General features: G+C 44.4%; 1 protein-coding gene across 7 annotated transcripts in view; it reads right to left on the minus strand.

Moving 5' to 3' along the window:
• Positions 1–1,663: 1,663 nt before the first annotated feature.
• SERPINB9 (serpin family B member 9) overlaps positions 1,664–19,840 on the minus strand; it is a 46,679-nt gene continuing 28,502 nt past the window's right edge. For 5 of the 7 annotated variants that reach the window (XM_008692869.2, XM_040644996.1, XM_040644990.1 and 2 more), the window contains 7 exons: positions 15,232–15,536; positions 12,304–12,481; positions 8,755–8,892; positions 8,283–8,400; positions 6,202–6,344; positions 4,544–4,699; positions 1,664–3,323 (listed from right to left, as the gene is read on the minus strand). In XM_008692869.2, coding sequence (XP_008691091.1) covers positions 2,919–3,323; positions 4,544–4,699; positions 6,202–6,344; positions 8,283–8,400; positions 8,755–8,892; positions 12,304–12,471 — 1,128 coding nt within the window. In that variant the 5' untranslated portion in view covers positions 12,472–12,481; positions 15,232–15,536 and the 3' untranslated portion in view covers positions 1,664–2,918. Of the gene's footprint in view, positions 3,324–4,543; positions 4,700–6,201; positions 6,345–8,282; positions 8,401–8,754; positions 8,893–12,303; positions 12,482–14,697; positions 14,968–15,231; positions 15,537–19,840 lie in introns of those variants that run through there. The other 2 variants (XM_040644995.1, XM_040644993.1) reach the window with 2 other exon arrangements.

The raw sequence follows: 19,840 nt of genomic DNA on the forward strand, positions 1-19,840 counted from the left end.
TTGTAACAAAATTTATGAAAAGTTTGTCACCAATAAAAGAAATACAAAAGGTGGGTATCCTTGTATAATATATACTGCAGAGATGTTTACATAGGTAAAACTTTTAAGTTGTTAACATATATATATATACATATATATATATATATTTTTTTTTACTTAACATCATCTATCCATGAGACTGAATGTACACCCACTTTGTACTTTAGTTTCTAACTCCTACATAGTATAACAAAGTATGCCCATATCTTCATTATCTATTCCCACTGAGATGGACACTTAAGTAGCTTCCAACTCATTGCCAACATAAATGAAATTGCAGTGAACATCCTCTTGCCTGTGCCTCTGTGGACTCGTGCAATGACATCAGTGGGTCACACACCCAGAAATGAGCCTGCTGGAGCCCAGAGCAGACACCAATTGAGTTCACTGCCAGACTGCTTCCTATCTTGGCCATATTGGTTCTTGTTCCCACAAGGGCTCCCAAATTTCCCCTCTTCCTGGCTGACACTGCACAGTATTCAACTTTCTGACGCCAATCTGATGGATGTAAAGCAGTATCTCATGGTATTTTATTTGTACTTTTCTGATCAGTTATTGTCTTACTTTCTTTGATTTGCAGGAGTTCTTTGTATACCCTAGTGTTAATTCCTTACTGATTTTTTATAATATTTTCTTTCAGTCTGGTTATGGTGTCCTTCATGGAATAGATTTGATACACATATGCCTATTGTATAATTTTTCACCTTATCACTCGTTTCGATATTATCTTTCTTATCTATTAGAGACATCTTTTTTCAATTCAAAAGTAGTTATAGGTGCTGAGACAACTGATATCCCATACGCAAAAAAATTAAGTTGGACCCCTACCTCACATCCGTATACATCAAAATGGATCAATATTCGAAATATAAGAGCTAAGATCATAAAAGTCTTAGGAAAAAACAGTTGTAAATTTTCCTGACTTTGGATTGGGCAAAGGATTCTTACATATGATACCATAAGTATGAGTGATAAAAGAAAAAAATAGATAAACTGGACATCACTGAAATTAAAAACCTTTGTGGATCAAAGGGCACTATCAAGAAAGGGAAAATATAAGCTACACAATGGGAGAGAATATTTGCAAACCATATATCTGATAAGGGTCTCTTATCCAGTATATATAAAGAACTCTTACAACTTGACAACAAAAAGACAACCCAATGAAAAAATGGACAAAGGACTTGAAGAGACTTATCTCCAAAGAAGATATTCAAAGGGCCAGTAAACACATGAAAAAATGTTCAACACTATTAGTCATTAGGAAAATGCAATTAAACTCACAATGGGATTTCACTTCCCACCCACTAGAGACACCATCCCTTTTTTAAAAAGAGGGGTGGGAAATAACAAGTGTTGGTAAGGATATGAAGAAATTGGAACCCTTATACAACAGATATCCAAACAAATACATGTACTTGCATGTTTGCAGAAGGATTACTCATAAATAGACAAAAGATAGAAACAAATCAAATGTCCATCAACGAACGACTGGATAAACAAATCTTATGCTACAGCCATACAGTGGAATATTATTCAGTCATGAAAAGAGATGAAGTACATGCTAGAACATGAATGAGCCTTGAACGTGTCATGCTGAGTAAAAGCCGAAAACCAAAGGTCATATATTATATAATTCATTTATATGAAATATCCAGAGTAGGTAAATCCATAGAGGTAGAAAGCAGACTGGCAGTTGCCAGGAGTTGGACGGGGAGAGAAGGGGGAGGCACTGCACAGGGTTTTCCTTTAGGGTGATGAACATTTTTTGGAACTAGATAAAGGCAGTGGTTGCACAACATTTTTAATGTACTAAAGGTCACTGCGTTGTTCGCTTTAGAATAATTTTACACTATGTGAATTTCACCTCAATAACAAATTCTTTAAGAAGGCCCCAATAATGTCACCGATATCTAATCACTTTTTAAAAAGTTACTGAGCTCACATGTGATCCAATTACTATCGCTGCATTGTACACAGCACCTAGACATGTAAAGTGTAGCCCCAACCCCTGAGGAATGGGTCCAGTTGGAGAACACAGATGATTCATAAATAAAGCAACTGCCATAAGAGAAATGCCCTCCCTCAGTAAGCAATAAGAGTTCAAAAGATACACATCTGCTTATGCAGAAGAGGAAGATTTTCCTGGAGAAGACGACATGGGAAATTTAAGAGTTGAATGGAATTTTTGTTAGAGTTGGAGGTGGAGAAAATCCAAGAGCAACAGGAAATGGGGATCCCTACAAGGGGACCACATGATAAGTTTAGGGACATTACTTGTCCAGCCTAGCTGTCATAAAAGCCACTCTGGCATGAGTTTTAAAGACCAGGTGTCAAAAGACCATGACTCCGCCCCTATGTCTCCGATGCCTGACGCCCTGTTTGCCACCTACTTAGTGAAGCATGAATGTCAAACAAAGATAAAATAAAAATGTGCATTAAAGAAGCTTTCTAAAAAGTCCATGCACTGGGCAGACTATAAAACAGTAGCCTTAGCTAGCAGCATTTATTACTACTGAGCTGGCTAAGGCAGGTATGCAACCGGATTTGAGATACAAGGCAGAACACAAGTGTCACTAGAATGAATTACAAGTGGAATGAGGAGGGAACAAGTCTGGGGCCATCTAGGGAAACTCTGCATTCCATCCTATGGGATTCGGACTGCACTTGAAATACTACAGGGAATCATTAAGGCCTGTTGTCCCGTGATCTTGAAGAAGTAGGGCAAATGGGTGCTCAGGATGGGGAGAGCTGGGTGTGGACAAGCATGGGATTGAGACGCAGGGGGAATCTGCCCTCACCTTTGCGCGGGGCTTCAAAGGCCCATCTTCCCGGGGCTATGGAGAGGGACAGGACCAGAAAGAGGGAAATGCTCACCCTTACGGAGAGGAAAACCTGCCACAGAACAGAATAGTGTTGGCTGCGTTGTGCCTAATAAAGAAAAGGAAGGGGTGGTCGGCGCAGAACGTGGGGCCGGGCGCCGAGCAACATTCCAAAACCACGACGCCTGACGCGGCCGCAGCTTCCGTGCCTTCCTCGTTCACCTCCACGAAACTCTTGTGCACGAACTTGGACAGACACAGACCTCTCTCGCCTGACAGTGCCGAAAGGTCAGCCTTGTCCTCCTGAAAGGCATCCACCATTCCCAAACCCTGGAGCACAGATCCCATGTCATAATCCCCTTCCAGCTGAAATCTCGGAAGGAACACTTCCGCTTCCACGCTCCGCAGACAGTCTGGCCCGGTCCAGGCTCTGAATTTCTCCAAAGTGAGATTTTTTTCCACCTGAAAGACCAGAATTAGATTTTAAAATTCATACTTCTGTACGTATGTACATGCACACCCACGTACCCGTCCTCCTCTCGGAGATGGGTGGTGATTGTCACACAGGACCAGGGGCCCCTCTCCGCCAGGAAATGTGTGAGACCTGGGACCTGTGCTATTGCCCAGCGGACAGGGCTCAAGGCAGCCCAGAGGCACAGAAGCAGCGCGGTGCCTCTTCTTACCCAACAGCAGCTATGAGACATCTTTCATCCTGACAACGCTCAATGCCCAGCGGACTGTGATTTTCTTTCTTTTTTTCTTTTAACTGTGCTTATTTTTTGAAGATGAGGCATTGTCGGTAAGAAAAACAACTGGAAAAGAAAGGGCTCTTGCCAGAGCAATTTGCTAGAGACGCAATGCTGTGTGTGTTCTGAAGAAGAGACATCACGCGGGAAGGACAGAGAGCCCACGGCTGCAGCTCTGCTCACACAGGCCCCTCGGGACAATGGGAGCGCTGTGTGTCCCTCAGTGCCAGGGCAAGCAGCTCCCGGGCCACGGTTGACTCTCACACCAGGGATCCATGCCGAAAGGAAGCAAAGGGAGTTGGGAGTGCCGTTTGGGGTGTCTCTGGCTCTGCTCTCCTGAGCTTCAGGTTCTTGGGATTTAAAATAATGCAGGGGCGCCTGGGTGGCTCAGTGGGTTAAGCGGCTGCCTTCAGCTCTGGTCATGAGCCCCGACTGGGCTCCCTGCTCAGCGGGGAGTCTGCTTCTCCCTCTCCCTCTGCCCTTCCCCACCCCACTGCTCATGCACGCTCGCTCTCTCTCTCGCTCTCTCTCAAATAAATAAAATCTTTAAAAAATAAATAAATAAAATATAATGCTAACAACGATTATGATAATAATAAAGGATCACACTTATTCAGGGCTTATTATGTACCAGACAATGTGCTAAGCTCGTTACTCGAACCACCGCCGTTTCATCCCCCTAATAACTCTCAGGCACATGTTATCACCATCCCCGTTTTGGAGGTGGGGACACAGAGCTAAGGAATTCGGCGAGATCACAGATAATAATGGGAGCAGTCGGTCCTGAGTGACAGTTTGGGTCCCCAGCCCGAGGGCCTGATCACGGTGTTCTGCTGCGTGGGGGCCCACACCACGGACTTCAAAGGTCACATAAACCTTGAACGCGGTGCTGGAGTCCCGGCAGGAAGGACACAATGGGCATCCCTGGATTCTCACCAAGCTTAGATCCACGTGGCCGTCCGGGAGCAGGATGACCATGCTCAGCTCCTCCCCCGCGTAGGGCAGCTCCAGGACCTGGGTCTGCACCTCTTTGATGTAGGCAAGCTTAAACGTAGCTTCTTGAAACATCATCTGCACTGGCCTTTGCTCCTTCTGACGGGAAGACACAGATGAGCACGGAATTAAAACAGATTATTGAAAGAGGCAACACACATTTCCCGAAAAGCTATAATGGACCCCAGGAGTGGGTTCAGCACCCGCGATGGAAATGATATTCGTGTGCTGGTCCGACTCTTTCCTATCATCGTTACGAGGCATCTATGTTCAGCAGATTCGGCGCCAGCCTAGGAAAGGAGATGTGTCATTCAGCAAAATAAATGTGACATTCTGCATTTGCCTCGTGTAAAATATGCCCGGCAAACATATCTAAGGAAACAATATAATCAAATACCATGAAATAGAAAATTATTTCTGTTTAACTGGACAAGTTTTTATGACAACGAAAAAGAAACTGAAGAGTTTCACAGCAGTGTGACCCGTGGTGGATGGGGACAGCCCCTCAGGAGGCAGTCTGCCAGCAAGTAGAAAGAATGACGTATCTCCTCCTGTATTTAAATCCAGTTGTTCCAGGGGCACCTGGGTGGCTCAGTCATTAAGCATCTGCCTTCGGCTCAGGGCGTGATCCCAGTGTTGTGGGATCGAGCCCCACATCAGGCTTCTCCGCTAGGAGCCTGCTTCTTCCTCTCCCACTCCCCCTGCCTGTGTTCCCTCTCTCGCTGGCTGTCTCTCTCTGTCAAATAAATAAATAAAATCTTAAAAAAAAATAAAATAAATCCAGTTGTTCCAGTTCTGATACTCTAATCCAAGGAAATAATTTTTTAAAAATACAGACGGAGTTAACTGGAGTATATACTCTTTAACGTTTTAAAAGTTGATAAGGATCAGCTATTACAAAAATTAGAATAGTTTCTAAAATCAATGCTAGAAAAGTTCTCCCCCTCCCACCTTTGTAACCAGAGAGCTGATTATATAAAGTATATCTTATGCACCCCCAAAAAAGGTTTTACCTGTACAAGTTTCCTAATTGCATTAAAATGTTTTTTTTTTTTTAGGGGCTGGGCGATTTGGCAAGCTACTTTAATGCCTGCCTGAACCGAAGTTATACCTCCATATCAACACTAACATCTTTGTCTGTTAGTTTTAATATTAGAAACTTATAAATCTAGATTACTAATGATTAATTAATAATAATGCAAGTCTATGCTTATTTTAATTTTTCAAATATCTGACTAAAGAAATATTCACTCCTTCTATCCACCCCCCCAACATACACACGTATCACACTTGCTTAACACGTGTTTTTTGCTATCTGTTAAGCAACTTGGGCTTAGAGGAAAGACTTAAGTTTCCTGAACCAGGTGACAGCAATGGCTATAGGAGACATGATCAGAGGCAGTAGGAGCAGTAATAAAATGCAAAAAATCAGAGGCAGCAAATAATTTTTATTTCTCAGTCCTTTTCTCCTGAGTTTAAAATTTCATTCAGAAAGGTGTTCTCAAAATTATGTCTAACCAATTATTTATGCTTTTACAAAGTTAACCTTTTCCACTCAATTTCTTCGTGAAACTAGCAGGATATTCGAAAGCTTCTCTCACCTGGTTTATTTTAAAAGGCATTTCCCTTGTGTACACCTTGTTGAACTGTTCATCCCACCTTCCTCTGAAGTAGATGGCATTGACCAGAATCAGCCTGGTGTCTGCACTGACTGAGCTACTTGGCAATAAGTCTCGAATTTTACCTTCCGGGAAAAGCAGAGAATATATTCAGTTGGTTTTCACAGAAGTGTGATGAATAATACATCGTGATAAGGCTTATTGGCAAATCCTTGGTTATTAATCAAGAACCATTCTTTTCCTTTCCAACTTTGCTGATTTTGGATTGCTAGGTGCAGAAATTAAAAAAAAAACCCAACACATACAAGTAGTTTTCATGGTCAGGTCACCAGGGTTGTGGGAATACCCACAAAGTCGATGACAGTGAAAGGTTTCTAAATTACTCAAAGGAAACTACTACACTAGGTCGGACAGCAAGGCAAGCAGGAAACGAGAGACGGGCTGGGAGGGACTTAGGTTATCTCAAGTGCTAAAATGGAGTGTTTGGTTTAATGCACCAAAGGTACAACGGGTGCCAACATTCCACAACTGCGTCCACATGTCAGAGGCGGCCAGAATGAATGGCTCCAAGGGGAAATAGTTGACAATGGGCAGCATGGGTACATTGAGGAGCTTCTGGAGGCATCTGGAAGAGATTTCACTATTTGATCCTCTAAACAAAACACCAGACACTCCTGGAAAAGGTAAGGTGGGCAAGTGAAAGATAGTCCCTTCTTCCCTAGATATCAAGTTGTACCTTTCCAATGAACTAGGAGCATCCCTGCTAATTTGCTGCCTCCAGATGGCATAAGTGGCAAATATTCCAAGAAGAAATGGTAGCAATAACTGCTAACTCTTTAAGGAAAGACAACCTCTTGTTCTCTGCTGTCCGATTTATTGATAGAAATAGGAGTGTCCCGGGCGCCTGGCTGGCACAGCAGTTGAGCGTCTGCCTTCGGCTCAGGGCGTGATCCCGGCGTTGTGGGATCGAGCCCCACGTCAGGCTCCTCCACTGGGAGCCTGCTTCTTCCTCTCCCACTCCCCCTGCTTGTGTTCCCTCTCTCGCTGGCTGTCTCTATCTCTGTCAAACAAATAAATAAAATCTTTAAAAAAAAAAAAAAAAGAAATAGGAGTGTTCCTAGTGGTAACAAGCAGAGTGGGTGCAGAGAGTCCTGAATGATCCAAACATCATTGATCATGCGGGCCAAGATCAGAACATACCAGTCTGTAAAACAGAAGTGAGTAAGGTGCAACGCCAGACAAAGGATGATTTCAGTCTGTAGAACTGATCAGCCCTGAGACAGCATCTGCCGTTGGCCTACCAAATCTAGGCTTATCAAATCTAATTCAGGGGCGCCTGGGTGGCACAGCGGTTAAGCGTCTGCCTTCGGCTCAGGGCGTGATCCCGGCGTTATGGGATCGAGCCCCACATCAGGCTCTTCTGCTAGGAGCCTGCTTCTTCCTCTCCCACTCCCCCTATTTGTGTTCTCTCTCTCGCTGGCTGTCTCTCTGTCAAATAAATAATAAAAATAAAATCTTTAAAAAAAAATCTAATTCAGAGAGTGTACGTGGAAGACAGGAAAGAAGTAATAGAATAAGTAAGCTTAATGTGTAGGGTAAAGGTGGTGGTGAGGGAGGTCCACAGAGAATTTCAAAGCCCAACTGTATGTCTCGCAGAAGACTGGACAGATAGCCTCCTTCCTACGGAGGTGAGGAATTCACCCAACACGTGAACGTGACAGGTCAAGTGAAAGCATGTTTCAGTATAAGTCATTACACCGGAAATCCGGACTATGAGTTTCTTTGGACATTTGTATCAATCTTTTTGGTCCCAGGAGAATGGACAAAATTAAGTCTCTGTGGTTGAAAATCTGAGCATCTGATTGGAACCTCGTGAGTCCATTAAGGTTCAAATATGCCAAGAGGCCCAGCCCGTCAGCAGGACTCTGACCATCTGAACCACAAGTGACATCAGAGCAGCAGGGAAAGCAAGGGGAGGAAGAGGGAGGGGAGGAGAACCAGGAGAAAGAAGGGAAGGCAGGGGGAGAAGGAAAAAGAAGGAGGTAAGGACATGTAATTCTGACCTTCAGTCTTTTCTGAGACCCAAGCGTTGATGTGATTCCTGGACTGCTCTGCGGCACTGGCGAAGGGAAGCGGCTCCAGGTCAGCGTGATAGAACCGAGCGCAGGATTCCTTGAAGGTCTTTGGAGAGAAAGGGGTTCAATATGGCTATATTCCTTGATCAAGTGTAGTTTCCAAAAGATCAGAATATTATATACATTTTCTTAAAATGAGTATACATCTCTTAAAAGTGGTTATATCTTAGTCTACTAGGTACCAAAATGACAGAGTTTATAAATAGGTAAGTACTAAGCCAAGACTAAGTAGAAATGGATAAATGAATTTAAGAAGTCAAATTTGAAATAATTCAAGGCACAGTTATAGAATTATGATTTTTTAAAAAAAATGTTCACCATAATTTTCAGTTCTCCAGGATCTTTCTTTCAGACTCTGTATTTTGATTACAACTTTTATTGTTCTGTTGACTCAACTTACCGAGAGGAATTCAAAGGTCTTTTCTCCAAAGAGCTTGTTGGCCGTTCTGAGCAAGTACTGGGCGCCAGGTTTGTTCACTTCAGCAAGAAGTGATTGGAAACTTTGATGAATGTCTTTCTCTGTGCTTAATGAAAGCACCTGTTGAGAAAAATAATTGTAAAATTTATCAAATTTGTTCTTTGGGGGGCACCTTGGTGGCTCACCCAATTAAGCATCTGATGCTTTATTTCGGCTCAGGTCATGATCTCAGGGTGGTGAGATCAAGCCCCATGTCAGGCTCTGCACTCAGTGTGGAGTCTGCTTCAGATTCTCTCTCCCTTTCTCTTTGCTTTCCCTGGTTCCCCTCAGTTGTTCACGCACTCTCTCTCTCAAAAAAAGACTGTCTCGAAAAATCTGTAAACAAAATTCTTTCTTAAATAGTAACAAAATTTTCCTTTAAAGTAGATTGTTTTCTCTTTTAAAAAAGGACATTTTCTTCATTTTAGTTGCAGGTTTAATACATATTAGAGCAACACTATGTGGGGTGGAGAGAAGATACAGAGAGAAAAGGATGGAGAGAGAGAGGAAGGGAGAGAACAGAAAACAAGGGATTAAGACAAAAGGGATGAAACACCTAAATGTGAGACAGGAATCCAACAGAATCCTAGGGGAGAACCCAGGCAACAACCTCTGTGACCTTGGCCGTAGCAACTTCTTGCTAGACACGTCTCTGAAGGCAAGAGAAACAAAAGCAAAAATGAACTACTGGGACTTCATCAAAATAAAAAGCTTTTGCATGGCAAAGGAAATAATCAACAAAACTAAAAGGCAACCTGAGAATGGGAGAAAATATTCGCAAGTGACATATCAGATAAAGGGCTAGTATCCAAAGCCTATAAAGAATTTATCAAACTCAACATGCAAAACCCAAATAATCCAGTCAAGAAATGGGCAGAAGGCATAACAGACATTTCTCCAAAGAAGACATACGAATGGTCCAGACACATGAAAAAATGCTCAACACCACTCAGCATCAGGGAAATACAGATCAAAACCACAATGAGATATCATCTCACACCAGTGAGAATGGCTGAAATTAACAAGTCAGGAGATAACAGATGTTGGCAAGGATGTGGAGAAAGGGGAACCTCTTACACTGTTGGTGGGAACGCAAGCTGGTGCAGCCACTCTGGAAAACAGCATGGAGGTTCCTCAAAAAGTTGAAAATAGAGCTACCCTATGACCCAGCAATTGTACTACTAGGTATTTATTCAAAGAATATAAACATAGGGATTTGAAGGGGTACCTGCACCCCAATGTTTATAGCAGCAATGTCCATAATAGCCAAAATATGGAAAGAGCCCAGATGTCCACTGACAGATGAATGGATAAAGAAGATGTGGTGTATCTGTACAGTGGAATATTACTTGGCCCTCAAAAAGAACGAACTCTTTACATTTGTAATGACATAGCTGGAACTAAAAGGTATTATGCTAAGTTAAACAGGTCAATCAAAGAAAGGCAAATACCATATGATTTCACTCATATGTGGAATTTAAGAAATAAAACAGATGAATATAGGCGAAGGGAAGGAAAAATAAAATAAGATAAAAACAGAGAGGGAGGCAAACCATAAAATACTCTTAAGTACAGGGAACAAACTGAGGGTTGCTGGAGGGGTGGTGGGTGGGGGGGATGGAGTAACTGGGTGATGGGCGTTAAGGAGGGCACTTCATGGAACGAGTACTGGGTGTTATATGCAACTGACACTAAATTCTACCCCTGAAACTAGTTAGCTATATGTTAACTAAATTGAATTGAAATTAAAATTTTAAAAACAGGGGAGGGGCGCCTGGGTGGCACAGCGGTTAAGCGCCTGCCTTCGGCTCAGGGCGTGATCCCGGCGTTACGGGATCGAGCCCCACATCAGGCTCCTCCGCTATGAGCCTGCTTCTTCCTCTCCCGCTCCCCCTGCTTGTGTTCCCTCTCTCGCTGGCTGTCTCTATCTCTGTCAAATAAATAAATAAAATCTTTAAAAATAAATAAAAATAAAAAATAAAAAACAGGGGAGTAAGAGTTGGCTTTTCTGCCTAAATAGATCTCTATTGTTTATACTCAAGTAATAGGAAGGGGCGCCTGGGTGACTCACCCCGTTGAGCATCCAACTATTGGTTTGGGCTCAGGTCATGATCTCAGGGTCATGGGATCGAGCCATACATCAGGCTCTGCTCTGGGTGTGGGATCTGCTTGGGAGTCTCTCTCCCTCTCCTCTGCCCTTCCTGCTCATGCTCTCTCTCTCTCTCAAATGAATAAGTAAATCTTTAAGAAAATAGAAAAAATAAGTAATAGGAAAGAATGACAAGGATAAGACAGGTTCAGAAAAGGGGCTATTACAAAAGCTTCCATCCCAAGGAAAACATAAGTATGAAATACACCCAATATAGGGGAAAATTTGTTTCTAAGATTTACAAGGGGAAAAAAAAAAACCACAACACATAGAGTTAAAAGCATGAAGAGTTCACGGAGAAATAGGCAGAAATACACTCAGTAGGGAAAACATCACTTTCAGTCTCTGCCAGTGCACACGGACTCCGAAAGCTGGTTCTCAGAAAGAAGTTCCCTCAGTGCTATGAGTAGCAAGGTGGACTTAGCATATTCACTGCCATTCCTGTCCAGCTGAGCACTGGACGATAAGGAATTTTGATGTCTCTGAATACAAAGTAACCAGACAATCTTGAGGTTTAAAAAAAAAAAAAAAAAACCTCCCAGGGGGTTCATCAGGTAGCCTAAGACACAGAAAATTCAGTAAGCCCAAAGAATCCCCCTTCTACACTTAAACCCTCAATCCCTCCTACCACAAGCTGAAAAATGGTTAACATCAGTAGTCACCCCAGATAGGGCTCTCAAGGGAAAAGAAAGTTGTATCGAAACAAAGGGCCACACTGAATTACATACCGATACTGGGGGCGGGGGGGCATGAGGTAAGTGTCTAGGTTTCATCTCGGGCACGTGTCCCCTACCCACTCTATAAAACCCTTCAGGACAGAGATAGATTCATCATCATTTTCAGATGTTTGCTGAATGTTTGTTAAACTAACTAGTCCACATGCATCTGTATATGCAACAAAAATATGCTTTTTTTTACCCACTTTTGCATATTTTTGTCCATCCCCTTACTGAGCTAGGAAGGCATGTTGGTATATTAATGACTTGAAATAGATATTAACTTCCCCTTCCCTCCTTAACAAAAAATCATTATACTTATGAAGTCTTTTACTCCAAAAATGAGAGCTCTTAGCTGCTCAGATTTCCAAATAATTTCAGTATCATTTCCTAAACAAAGACAGTGCTAGGACAAGATTTTGATAGTCTTAATCAGAGTATTAAAAAAAAGGGGAACTTGCCCCTCAAAATAGCTCAGTGAAGGAGACTCCCAGCCTTGTCCTTTGTGTCTTGGTCCCCAGGCAGCCTCACCTGCCAGAAATAAGCACAGGTGTGTGTACGCACTGGCCACCCCTCCCATCCTGCTTTGTGGCAGTTCTGGAGCCTGAGGTAGACAGGCAGGTTTACCTGGGCCATCTGGGCAGCAGTGTTTCCTTTCGCCCCCAGGAAGACCATGGCCAGGGCAGAGGAGATGCTCACGGGAGAATAAAACACGTTGTGTGAAGGGTTGTCTTGACACAGTATCTTTAAAAGCTGGATGGCAAAGGTGCCATTTGCTTCAGAAAGAGCATCCATGATGCAGGGTCTGGAACCAGAGCATAAAGAGAAAGCTGCTTCAACACGCCCCCCCGAACGTTATTGGCCTCACATATGGCAATTATGGAATTGTACGTTGTTGTTTTTTTTTAATAATAAAGCTCATAAATATTTTAAGTTGAAGGAAAACCCATTTACTGTTGCTCTCCATCCAAAAACCAAGTCCCAATATTAAGATAATTAGCTACATGTGGTGCTGGCAGGCGATCAAACCAGCTTGAGAGCCTTGGGGAAAATGCAGAGCACTGGCTCCCGGGCACAGACACACGGCACTCAGCCTCCGGAGATCAGGGGAGCCCAATCTTCTCCATAATACTTTCTTCTTCCATACATTTATGGAGAGAACTTCCGACAGTCAACAGACCACAGTCTCCCCATCTGTTAGCTGATTCCAGAGAAATATTTGAGATGCTGGTATGAGAAGAGAGACCGGCTACCATTGGGTATGATATTGGCTGTGAGGCCAGGACCTTTCATCAACAGTGACTGGTCAGCAGTGGAGGGAGAGCCAACGTGCTCTCCCGCTGAGCAGCCCGCACCAGCCACCCACCTGCCCGCCCCCCGTGGCCAATTAACTCCTGATATCCCATAACCCAGCTCAGTGCCAGAGTGCCGAGGCATTGCTAGCCGCTAGGCATCATGCGACCTTGGGACCTTGGAACTGAGGGGAGGAGACTGTGTTTTTGCTTCACGATTTTTTTACTAACTCAGAAACACTGATTTGGGAGTTTTACTTGTTAGACTCAGAAAAAGCCACTAGAGTGGACTGCGCATGAGAGGGCGAAGAGCTGCCCCGGTGGAATGCCAGCACCGAGAGGTAAGGAGGAACAGAGGAGGGTCCAAGAAAGAGCAAAGCCACTGAGAATGGGGAGGCCAGTACCACGGAGCTACAGAGGCGGGAAGCATCAGCGTGGGTGGGGAGGTCTGCTGACCACACATCGTTCCCACCCCCCAGCCCACATTTCTCCAGGGAATTAGCTAAGGGTGGAAATGAGACCCTCGCTCACCCAACTGTGGGCCTCACACCCAGGGAGACCTCCCTGACTCCTCCTTCCCGCAGCTCCTCCTCATCCCCTGCCACCCATCACCAAGGCTTGCCTTCGGGGGCCCACATGGCTCTCGAACCTGTCTACTCTCTTGATCCTGCACCTGGTCTAGACCTGCTCCTCTCCCCGCCGCCGCCTCAGAACAGAGCACCCCCCACCCAGTACACCCCTTCTGACAGGAAAGCAGACGCTTTCAGCCCTCCTCTTAAACCTCCCAGGGCCCGGAGGATGACCTGAAGCTCACGTCATGCAATGGCTTATCCTCCACCTGCCGGCCTCCTCTGGCTCCAGCCTCCGCCTCTAGACGTCCTGCCTGCCTTCCATGCCCTCCAAGTCACCCCCGGGCCTTTGAAAACGCCGTTTACCCTTGAACTCCGCGCGCCCTGCCCGGATTAATGACACTCGCGCCTCCCTCTGCGCTCAAACATCCCAGCCTCAGGCGGCTTCCGAAGGCCTGCCCTCGACAGGTCTCCCTTCACCCGCTCCCCCCTCCCAGCGGCCCCGGGACCCTGCCCTGGAATTCCCGCTTTGGCCCAGTGTGGTCCCCCTGGACGGGAAGCTCCGCCCGGCGAGGGCCTGCCAGAGAGCTCTGGAAACGGCCAGGCCTCCGTGAATTTGTGGGGACTGCCTGAAAGAACGAGGATGGATCAGAAGCGCCGGCAGTTCGCAGCTGCAGACTGGTGACTGTAGCAGGAGAGGACAGGTAGGGAGAGGTCATCACGCGGACCCCTAGGGCAGAGAGGAGGCGAGGAAGCAGGGCCGGGGGCAGTGCGGCTGCGGGGCGGCGAGGCTGCGGGGAGGAGGCGGGGGGAGAGCCGAGCGAAGACCCTGGAGGAGGGCCAGCGGCTGGGGCTCGTGGGAATCTGGAGGCAGGGCATGTGGGGCCCGCCGCAACTGCGCCACCGAGCAACTGCGCCACCGAGCCCGCCGAGCAACTGCGCCACCGAGCAACTGCGCCACCGAGCCCGCCGAGCAGCTGCGCCACCGAGCAGCGGCGAAGCGACGACGTCTCTTTCTGGCAGCAGGGAGAGGGCCCGGTCGGCTCGGCTTCGCTGGGACAGCGATCGCGCTCGCGTCCTCGCGTCCTGTCCCCCGGCCGGAGCGCGGGGCTTCTCCTGGTCCGCCGCCCCCGCCCTGCCCCCGGAACGCCCCCACTTGCCACCTCGGGCCCCGCGCCGCTCCTCCCGTCGCCGCCCTCCGGGCCCGGATCCCGACGACTCTAGGCCGAGCTCTGCAGCCGCACCGCAGGTCCCCACTCGGGTGACGGACGCCCGCAGGACTCTGCCGCCCCCAGGGCCGGAGACCCCCTTTGGGCTTCCCGCTCGGCGGGGGCGGCGCGAGGCCGGCTCTCCCTCCCCGCGCTGGGCGGGGGCGGGGGTCGCGGACGCCCCCAGGCCCCCCTGGCCCCGCCCCGCGAGTGGGACCCTGCAATCTAAAGGGCTCCAAGGGCCCGCGCGGTCTGCCTGAGGCCTCCGAAACCGATTGTGAAAGCAAACGCGTTTTCAAACTGGCGGGCGACCCGGCTGTGACCGCTGTGCGGGCGACCCAGTGGAGAAAAACCCGGGGGCGGGGGCAGGACGCGAAAACAACGCAGAAGCCCTGGCTTTTCTACTTCCAGAAGCAAAGGTGGAGTGACCGACTCTAATTTAAGAGTAGGAAGGGCTGTGGATCTTTAAGCCGCTCCACCGCCTACCTGCAAAGTGATGGGGACAGACAGAGTCACACTGGCGCAGGGAATGGGGCTTCTATGGTAGAGTGGACGCGCGGATGGCTGATCAGCTCAGAACGTCGTCAGGGATCACTCACGGAGCAGCTTCACCTTCAGGCTGGTGACCCCAGGCCTCGGCATTTGAAAGCATTTCTTGTTGATGTGATGATGTCCAGAGGAAGAGGTCAGGTGACTTTCTGAAGCCCAGAGGTTTTCCCAGAAGCCCTGTCCTTCCGCAGATTTATCTTCTTATTTCAAATAAACCTGAATTAGTGCATTTTCCTGGGGGTCTAAATTAGAGGAAGGCAAGCCAGACAACTAAATGTAATTAGGGAGGCACACACCCTTAGGGACTAACCCCTGCACCTATGTGACCCTGACAGCGGGTGGCTTCCTTTAAAAAAATAAAATAAAATAATAATAATAATAATAGTAATCACAACAGCTTTATTGAGCTATGAGTAGCACACCATAATATTCACCCTTTAAAAATATACAGTTCAGGGTCACCTGGGTGGCTCCGTCAGTTAAGTGTCTGCCTTCGGCTCAGGGTCCTAGGATGGAGTCCCGAGTTTGGCTCCCCTCTACTCCTCCCCCCTGCTCATGCTCTCTCTCTCTGTCTGTTCTCTCTCTTTCTCTCAAATAAAAAAAATCTTTTGAAAAATGCTTGTTTTAAAAGAAAAAGTATACAGTTCAGTGGGTTTTAGTCTTTTCACAAAGTTGTACAACTATCACCACTAACTCCAGAACATTTTATCACCTCAAAAAGAAACACCGAGCCCATTAGCAATTGTTCTCCATTCCCCCCTGCGGCCCCTGGCAACCCTTAATCCATCCTGCCTAGATTAGCCTCTTGTGGGCGTTTCACATAGATAGACTCATACATAATACAGTCTTTTGTGACTTCTTTCACTTCGCACAGTGTCCTCAAGGTTGATCTTTGCTGGTTCAAGGTAATAATTATCTGTATTTCATTTCTTCTTACAACTGATAATATAATAATATTGAGCCCATACACATATATAGCCATTTTGATTATTCATTCATTCATTGGTAGACATTTGGGTTGTTTCCCTCTTTTGTCTGTTATGAATAGTGCTACTATGAACATTCACATATAAGGTTTTATGTAGACATATATTCTCATTTCTCTTGAGTCTACACCTAGAGTGGAATTGTTAAATCATATAGTAAGTCTATATTTAACTTTCGGAGGAAATGTCAAAATATTTTTCAGAGCAGGGGCACAATTTTACCACCATCATTGTGTGTGGGTCTCAATTTCTCGACATCTCTCTTTTTCAAATTTTAGCCATCAGAGTGGGTGAGAAATGATGTCTCACTGTGGCTTAGAGTTGTATTTCCCTGACGGCTAATGACGTAGAGCATCTTTTACTTTTTTCATGTGCTTATTGGCTCTTTGTCTATCTTCTTCAGAGAAAAATCAATTCAGATACTTTGTTCATTTTCATATTAGGTTATTTATCTTTTTATTGTTGAGTTTTAACACTGTAAGTTTTTATTAAATTCATCATCATACTGCATAATAAAACTGCTCAAAACCAGTGAAAAAAAGGATATCTTAAAAGTGATCAAAGAAAAAGGTATATAAAAACAGAGATGAAGAGGAAATCAAATTTTTCTTTGGCAATAATGCAAGCAAGAATAACAGTGGAGAAACATTTTTCAAGTACTGCAAGAAAAAGAGAAACGATCAGCCAAGAACTCTGTACCTTAAAAATATTTTTCAAAAATGAAGGTGAAATAAAGACTTTCTCAGACATACAAAACCCGAACGTTTTCACCACCAACCAACCTTGCACTTTAAGAAGTTTTGAAGTAATTCCTTCAGGCAGGCGGACTAAAAATGTTAAAGAAATAAATATCTACCCAAAGGAAGAAGAGCATTGGAAATGATAACTACCAGTAAATATATATAAGACTATTTTTCTTTTTTTTTTTTTTAAGATTTTATTTATTTATTTGACAGAGACAGCGAGCGAGAAAGGGAACACAAGCAGGGGGAGTGGGAGAGGAAGAAGCAGGCTCCCAGCGGAGGAGCCTGATGTGGGACTCGATCCCAGAACGCCGGGATCGCGCCCTGAGCCGAAGGCAGACGCTTAACGACTACGCCACCAAGGCGCCCCAAGACTATTTTTCTTATTTCTTAAATGTCTTTAAAGGATAACGATTTTAACAAAAATAATAACAGTGTATATAGGGTTCATAACACCTATGAAAACAACAGCACAGAGGCCAGCAGAGTCTAATTCTAAAAGTTATAGGGAAATGCAAAGTATGCAAAATAGCAAAACAATTTAGAAAAAATAATAAAATTGGAGGACTAACATTTCCTCAAAACTTATTGTTAAGCTACAGTCATGGAGCTGTTGTAGTAGTGGCATCAAGAAAGACATTAGATCAGTGGAATCAAATATAGTCCAAAAATAGAGCCATGTGTATATGATCAATTGATTTTTGGAAAAGGTGCAAAAACACATCAGTGGAGAAAGAATGGTCTTTCAACAGATGCAAAATGAGCTCAAAATGGATCATTAGCCAAAATGTAAAATATTGTAGTATAATATTTCTAAAAGAAACTTGAGATAATTCCTGTGACCTTGGCTTCAGCAAAATAGATAAAAAGCACAATACATAACAAAAAAGTTGAATAAGCTGGACTTCATTAAACTTAAGAATTCCTCTTTGAAAGGCACTGTTATCAAAATGAAAACTCAAGCCACAAGCTGGATGAAAATATTTGCAAATCATGTATCTAATTAAGGACTTGGTGCCTATGAGAATGCTCAAAATACAATAAGCAAATACCCTCTCCCCACAAATAAAATAAAATAGGTGAGAGATTTTAAAAGGTATTTCACCAGAGAACATATATGGATTGCAAATGGACACAGGAAAAAATGCTCCATGTCACTAGTCATTATGGAAATGCAAACTAAAGCCTCAATGAGATACACGTTATGCACATATTAGAATGGTTAAAATTAACGACACTGACCATACCAAGTGTTGGCGAGGAGACAGAGTATCTGGAATTCTCATTTGATCTACTGGGAATGTTAAACGCTATAACCGTTTTGGAAAACAACTTTGCAGTTTCTTAAAAAATTAAACCTGCCATGTGACCCAGCGAGTCCACACTCCTATGTGAAGGGAAATGAAAGCATATGTTCCTACAAAGACTTTGCAAATGAATGTTCATAGCAATTTTATTTGCAATAGTTAAAATCTTTGCAACAACGCGACAGATGAATGGATAAGCCAGTTGGAATGTATCCATGCAAAGGAATATAACTTAACAATTCCAAAAAATGAACTACTGATACATACGACCACGTGGATGAATCTCAGAATAATTGTACTGAGTGATAGGAGCTGTACCCGAAAGGTACATGCTGTGTGATTCCATTTATATAAAGGTCCATAAAATGCAAACTAATGCGTAGTGGCAGACAGCAGAGCGGTGGGTGCCTGAGGACTGAGGGCATGTGGGTAGGACGGAGCAAGGAGGGAAGAGAGACAAAGATTAAAAGGTATAAAGGAACCTTTAGGGCGTGATGGATATGTTCATTATCTTGATTAGGATGATGGGTTTACCAGTGCATCCAGTATCACAACTTATCAAATTGTTCATGTCAAATGTATGAAGTTTACTGTACTCATTACACCTTAATAAAGTTGTGAAATAATTTTTTGTATTTTTTAGTAATTTTTTATTATGTTATGTTAGTCACCATACAGTACATCCTTAGTTTTTGATGTAGTGTTCCATGGTTCATTATTTGCATGTAACACCCAGTGCTCCATGTGAAATAATTTTTTAGAGGATAAAACGAAATTAAAATTTGTAGATTCCTGCTTTCCAGTCCTGTGGATTAATTTTTTTTTTTCCAAATTCATTTTAGAAAGCACAGCCCCTGAAATGGATGTGGTCTAACAGGGAACATAGTCTAACTTGACATATTTTCATAAGAGCTGCGATAGAAATGGTAAGTGGCTCAGGTAACAGGCTGATGAGCTGTGAACCCGAATTTGAACCACGAGCGACCATGCTTCAGTCCAAGTCATAAAGAAGAAGTCGGGCAGGGGTCAGTGGTAGCGTAAGTGCAAGTGTTGATCAGTACTTTTTGGAGACCAGTTTGGAGACAGTTTAGGAAGATTTCCTTTAGAATATTAAGGATGTCAGCAAATAATTAGGATATTCATAACAGTGCAGTATATAATATAAATAATTTTAATTACCCAAATCATCTACGAGTAAACTGATCACAAGAGATACGCACAATCGCACAGTGGAACTGTGTGCATATCAACACCGATGATGTGGAAAGATCATTACCTTGAGGAAGGCTTCTAGGAAGGAGGGGCTAGCAGAGTCGATGACTAACTTGTGGGAAAAGATGATGATAAGCTTATATTTGCATACAGATGCTGGTTCTCAACCCCCCTAGGAGTTTCCCTGGTGTAATCTGAAACCAGCCTCATGCTGGAGATCAGGGAGAGACTGAAGAACACACGCAGGCCACACCAACTCGTAGGCCGCAGTTTCACTGACAAAAGGGAACTGACATAC

This window comes from Ursus maritimus, unplaced genomic scaffold (assembly GCF_017311325.1).
Source record: "Ursus maritimus isolate PB19 unplaced genomic scaffold, ASM1731132v1 scaffold_30, whole genome shotgun sequence".
NCBI classification, from domain to species: Eukaryota; Metazoa; Chordata; class Mammalia; order Carnivora; family Ursidae; genus Ursus; species Ursus maritimus.